Genomic DNA, 6,000 nt, shown 5'->3' with positions numbered 1-6,000 from the left:
GGTAGGGGTGGGCCGCAACCAATCAGTTGAAAGGTTTTCCACACACAGAAAATCGGTTCTCAGAAAACCAGGAGGCATTACTGCACTACTAAATTGGAAGGCACAGTTATTCCCATTCTGCAGATGGGGAAACTGAGGCACAGAGAGGCGCAGCGATGGGAACACAGGACGGACCCAGGACGTCTGGCCTCCCTCGGCACCCGGGCAAGTGGCACAGGCAGGAAGCCCAGCTGGGACGTGCGCGGCCGTGGGCCTTCCCAGTCTTCCGTGCTCGGCGGACGGCGGACGCCTGGGCCCTCGCAGCCCTGCCCCCCAGCGGCCCGAGGCCGGCGCTGGTTGGAAGTTGCAGGAGCGCGTGTCCTGGGGGCTGGGACGCCGGCCGCTGCCGTGCTCTTCCCTCCCTTCCGGCCTGTGCGTTCCCAAGGAGGGTGTGAGAGAAGGGGTTTGCGGCGCTAAGCACGGAAGGAAGACAAGGATAAAAACGTGTGTGTTTGTGTGTAGACGCCTGTGGGACAAGGGCGAACGGCCACGCCAAACCCAGGCGCCCCGGGGACTCTTGGGAGACCCGCGCGGCCGGCGGCTGGAGGACTGGGGTAATCAGGAGGGCCCCCCGGGTACGCCACGCCCCAGTCTAGGCAGTGCAGCCTCGGTTGGATCCGAACCTCTGAACCCGACCTTTTTAAAAAAAATTTTTTTAATGTTTTATTTCTGAGAGAGAGAGACAGTGTGAGCAGGGGAGGGTCAGGGAGAGAGGGAGACACAGAGTGTGAAGCAGCTCCAGGCTCTGAGCTGTCAGCACAGAGCCCGACGCGGGGCTCGAACCCACGAACCGTGAGATCATGACCTGAGCCGAAGTCGGACTGACTGAGCCCCCAGGCGCCCCTGAACCTGACCTTTTTACAGCCTCACTGAGCTCTATGCCCGTTGTCCCTGGAGGAAGCCCTGACCAGCTCCCCTTGGAGACGAAGGCCCCCTGGTCAGTCGTCAGGGAACAGAGCAGACCCCACACCTCCCCTGCCCGGAGCCCCCAGTTCCCACAGGGACCTGCCCCTGCAGCCGGGCCCCTGGGTGGAGGCCCCCCGGCGGGTCCCCACGCCCGCAGGACATCCCTGCAGCCTGTGCCTCTCCCCACACTACTGTCCCCGCCCCCCCCGGGACCAGGTGAGGCGCACAGCCCCCCCTCCCGGCCCCTTCCACCTGCTGGGGGGTCGTGGTCCAGGCCGCGTGTTGAGCAGGATTCCAGGACGGGGACGGTGTCATCCCTGCCCGGGGCCACTCACAACCGTCCCCGGGGCCTCGGTCGCTGTCCCAGGACAGTGCTGGGGGCACGCGGTTCGGCTCGCAGGGTAACGACGTGGTGATTTTGTGGCGGCGGCTGTGGTTCCCGGGACGGCCGACCTCAGAGCCCGAGATGACAAGCTGGTGCCGAGGCCCCTTCACCCTCTTCCTATGCCCGGGAAGGCCGGCCGGGCCCGGGCCGGGCAGCGACAGGCAGCACACCCGCATCCCGTGTGTGTGAGCATGCGCGTGTGCACACACGAGTGTGCGAGCTATTCACATCCTTGGAGACATGTTCCAGGGACAGACAGCACATCTGCATCCCGTGTGTGAGCGTGAGCACGCGCGTGTGCACACGCGAGAGTGTGAGTGTGCAAGCAGGGGCATAGCTACACCCGCACACATTAGAGTATGTGCATGCAAGCACCTGTGACTGTGCACACACACAGGCAAGAGTGTGAGTGTACGAGCACGGGATCACCTGTAGTATACACACACTCCCGAGTGTAAGCAGGTGTGTATGTGTGAGCAAGTGTGCACATGTGAGCATGGGTGTGTGTGCCCGTGAGTGAGTGTGAACACATCCCTGTAAGTGTGAATGTGTCTGTCTGCACACGTGGATGAGTGTGTGTGTGTGCGTGTGTATGTGTGAGTGAGGGTCACAGCGCACTAGCCACCCCCTTAGATCCCTAGTTCTTGGACACTGCACTGGGCAAGATGCTGGGATTTTCCTCACTGAGGCCCCGCCTGGGGACAGGGAGCCTGGGGGGGGGGGTCTTTGCTGGACAGACATGTGACCGGACGCTTCTTGAAGTGACGCACGCGGCATCCTGGAGACGTCCCGCTCGCCGCCACGTTACAGCGCAGGGCCGTTTTCTCCCCAGAGCATTTACATGCACAAGGAAAACGTGGAAAAAGCCTGTGGCCGTCCTGCAGAAAAGTATGCATAAATAATCGCTGGAAGGAAATACCTCACTGGGGACGGAGTGACAACAGCGCACGTCGGTTTCTCCGGGTGCTTGTAAGGCGAGGAGGCTGAGGGAAGACCAAGCTGGGGCCAGATGGTCACGTCTGAGCCTTTCGTAGAATCTGATGAGTTTTAGTATAAAGGGAAAGCATGTTACGACAACGCATCATGGACTATTCCGAATTAGCATGAGGTGCTCAGCTGGAAAAATGTCTTGACCTTGCTCTGCTCTCTGGGGGCCTCTGGTCGGGTGTTCTCTTCATCGGCCAGACAGGGAGTGGTGTGCGAAGAACTTGGGCTTTAGGGTTGAATCTCCCAGTCACCGGCTGTGTGGCCCCTCCGATCCTCAGTTTCTTTATCTGTGCAATGGGAGCAAGGGATCAACTTCCCCGAGTAGTTCTGAAGATGAGAGAAGTCAGCGCACAGGACCACAGTCAGGTTTTAGAGTGTGAGACTATCTGCGATCGCGCCCATGTTTTACAGAAGCACCCATACGTTACAGTAGCAGAAGCTCTAAGAAATAACAGAATATTCGATACAGATTCATCTCATATTTTTAAATATTCAGGTTTATCAAAATTACAGTACTTTTTCTATTTATTGTTAGTGCCGATTAAATTCCCTTTTCTTGACTATTACATTAGAGCTTTAAAATGTATTCTTTTCTGGGGCGCCTGGGTGGCTCAGTCGGTTGAGCGTCCGACTTCGGCTCAGGTCATGATCTCACTGTGAGTTCAAGCCCCGCATGGGGCTCTGTGCTGACAGCTCAGAGCCTGGAGCTGCTTCCGATTCTGTGTCTCCCTCTCTCTCTGCCCCTCCCTCGCTCATGCTCTGTCTCTCTCTCTCAGAAAGAAATAAAACATTTTTAAAAATTAAAAAAATAAACATTAAAAATTTTTTTAATTAAAAAATGTATTCTTTCTGTATTGAAACTTTTGTTTATGTGAAATGCCAGCACAGTTTCTGAGTCATTGGTGACTCCTGGCTTTCTGCAGCGGGCACTGCTTTCCAAGACCCTCGTGCTGAGCACCCCCNACACACTGCGTGATGGTCTCCAGATCCCTTTTGCTGTTGTTGTTTTCTTGTCCTGGAATCTGTCCTTTCACCACTAACCACGCGAATGCTGCCGTTAATCACCGTAGCGGTTAATCTACCGAGGATAGAAGGCATGGCAACGGTGCTGTGGGAGTCAGGCTGGAAGGCCCCTTTCTGGAAGGCCTGCTCTGCAGCAAGAGCACGAGGGAATAAGACGTCTCACCCCTACAGCCCAGGGTTGCCTTCTCTGAGGTTCCTCTCGGCAGAACCAGCGAGATCTTCTCCTGACGTTAGTGCGCTCCAGCCTCAGTGCCCACCGAGCAGCGGAAGACACCCCGACGGACGACGGGGAAGGCACTGCCCACTAGGAAGTATCTGGGATGAAATTTACATACCGGGTGCACCCGCTGGTCATGGCGGCCACGGAAACAAAACCGCCCCAGCACCCGCTGCGTTTTTCCTTCATCCCCGTGGCTCGCTGTGCATTGCACTGTGTTCACAGAAGCGTACGGAAATGCCGCCTCACGGAGATGGACGGGGCGGGGGGGACGTTGTGATGTGACTTCGATGCTTTTCCACGTTCAATGTTGGCCAGGGACCCACGTCTGAGACGGCCGCTTCCGGGCCCTCGGATCGACCCTCAGAAGAGGTCGCTGGGTCACGGCGTTTGGACAGGTCTGGGGCTTTGATCTGCATTGCCCGACTGTGTGAGGGAGGCTTTTCTGACCTGATGTGCCACTTTGATTTGACGCTCTTTTCTCCCGCCGGCGTGCGACGATAAGGTAAGAGAATACGTTGAGCCTGATGGAGGGAGTCAGATCTGGGTCTGAAATGTGTTTTCTGCGTAACAACGAGATGGGACCTAGCGATGCCGCCTGGGGGCTGGGTACTCACCTTTCCCGAAAGATGCTATCTGGCCGCAGCGAGGATGGGCCGTGCCATGCGGGCTCCCCAGGGACACGGCCGAGCTGGCGCAGGTGTGAACGAGCAGGCATAAGGGACAAGGGACTGTTCCCTCGGAGCACAGTCTCTGAGGCCATCGCCACCGCCAGCAGCACTGGGAACAGAAGGGCCCTTTCTCCAGGCCCCGGAGGCCGGACCCCTTTGTGTGACTGCTCAGGAGACATGCTCCGGACCGTGGGGCTGGCCCTGCTGGCTCTGCTCAGCGCGGTGGGCCCGACCCAGGCCAGCGGCTTCACAGGTGAGGGCTCCGGGCTCGGCATGGGGGTGGCTGGGGGGGTGGCGGCTCCCAGAGGTGGGTCTCCCGAAGGGTGGTGGCAGCCCCTCAAAGATGCACCCGCTTTGAGAGGTGCCTTCTATTCCGTCTTGCCAAACACAGACCACAAAAGGGGCTGTGTGTGTGTGCCCCTGAGGCAGCTGGGGGATGGTGGTGTTCAAATGCAGATTCCGAGGCAGCGGGTCTGGGGACGGAGCATTTCTGCAGATGGAGACGACACGCAGGTCCGTAGGCCCCCCTGACGGGTGTGTTCCTGGAGACTCGGAATCGAAGTCTCCCGAGCCTTGGGGGGTTGGAGTCCTTACTGTCAGGTAAACAGAGGGAGACCCAGAGCGGTCAGGACACACCGAAGCCCAGCCCAGCTGGCAGTGAGCTGGATTTCCACCAGGGCAGCCTTTGCCACGGGCCCTGGCTCGAATCTTCGTCCCCTGGCAGCCAGGCTCGGGCTTGAGAAGTGGGCTCTCACCGCCAGGTCCCCCCACCTGGGCTCCGCCAGCCCGAGTTTCCCCCTCGGTGCACAAGGGTGACAAGTGTCCGGCAGGCCAGCGAGAAAGCCAGTGAGGGCACCTGCCCAAAGCCTTTGCCGGGCACACGTTCCTGCTCGAGGCAGATCAGGTTTCTGAAGCCCCGGATTTTGGAGCATTGGGATTGCCAACCTTTGAAATCATTTCCTTTAGAAAATCTGTCTTACTCAGCTGGGACTTCAAACGGATCCACAATCAACTGCGGGGTCAGCACTGGTTTAAAGTTTGTCCAGCCACGTGCAGGATTTGGTTTGCGATTTCTTTCCCTGACTTTCCCTGCAGAACAGTAGCGTGTGAAGCCTACAGCTCAGTCGGGGAAAGAACGGGGGGCTGGAGAAGCTGGAGATGTCAGGAGGGGCTTCATGGACCCCTCCCCCACTGTGCCTGCGGGGACCCCGGGGTGGGGGGGTAGGAGGCACAGGCTCAGTGGCACATCAGGTCCTCTCCGTCACCTCCCCGCATGTGCCAGGTGTTACAGGCGAAGTTCCGCTTACTCACTTCTGGGGGTGCAGTTAGTATTTGGCGGACGATGGGCAGGGGCCCCTGGGAGGGAGTGGAATGAGCTCAGAGCCACACGGCTGGTATGCAGGGAAGCGGGTGCGAATGGGGATTTTCGGACCTCAGGACGACACTCACTCGGCAGCGATAAGATTTCCCGCCTCTGAAACTAGAACCCGGGACTGCGGACTCCCACGCCGGAGGCTCCTGGGAGAATTTGTAGATCAGGGGGGATTGCTCCAGGTCATCTCCTCTAGGCTCTGCTTGAGGACCTGGTGGCCTCCGGGAACAGGCAAAGAACAAAACAGCAAGAGATCCCAAATGCACTTGCGGGGGCAGTGTGTGTGTGTGTGTGTGTGTGTGTGTGTGCGCGCGCGCCTGTGCTTGCACTGTCGCATGCAGGAAGGCTCTGCAGAAGCTCAGCTGGGACCTTGTCACGATCAGATGGGGACAGTGGCTGT

General features: G+C 58.6%; 1 protein-coding gene across 1 annotated transcript in view; it reads left to right on the top strand.

The window, feature by feature from the left end:
• The first annotated feature begins 4,405 nt into the window (after positions 1–4,405).
• Positions 4,406–6,000, top strand: part of UMODL1 (uromodulin like 1) — a 62,123-nt gene continuing 60,528 nt past the window's right edge. The window contains exon 1 of the mRNA XM_077755372.1: positions 4,406–4,481. Within this exon, the coding sequence (XP_077611498.1) occupies positions 4,406–4,481 (76 nt within the window). The remainder of the gene's footprint in view (positions 4,482–6,000) is intronic.

Source organism: Crocuta crocuta, unplaced genomic scaffold (assembly GCF_008692635.1).
Source record: "Crocuta crocuta isolate KB4526 unplaced genomic scaffold, BGI_CrCroc_1.0 scaffold675, whole genome shotgun sequence".
NCBI classification, from domain to species: domain Eukaryota; kingdom Metazoa; phylum Chordata; class Mammalia; order Carnivora; family Hyaenidae; genus Crocuta; species Crocuta crocuta.
The sequence above is the reverse complement of the archived record's forward strand: the minus strand, read 5'-3'. Positions and strand labels throughout refer to the sequence as shown.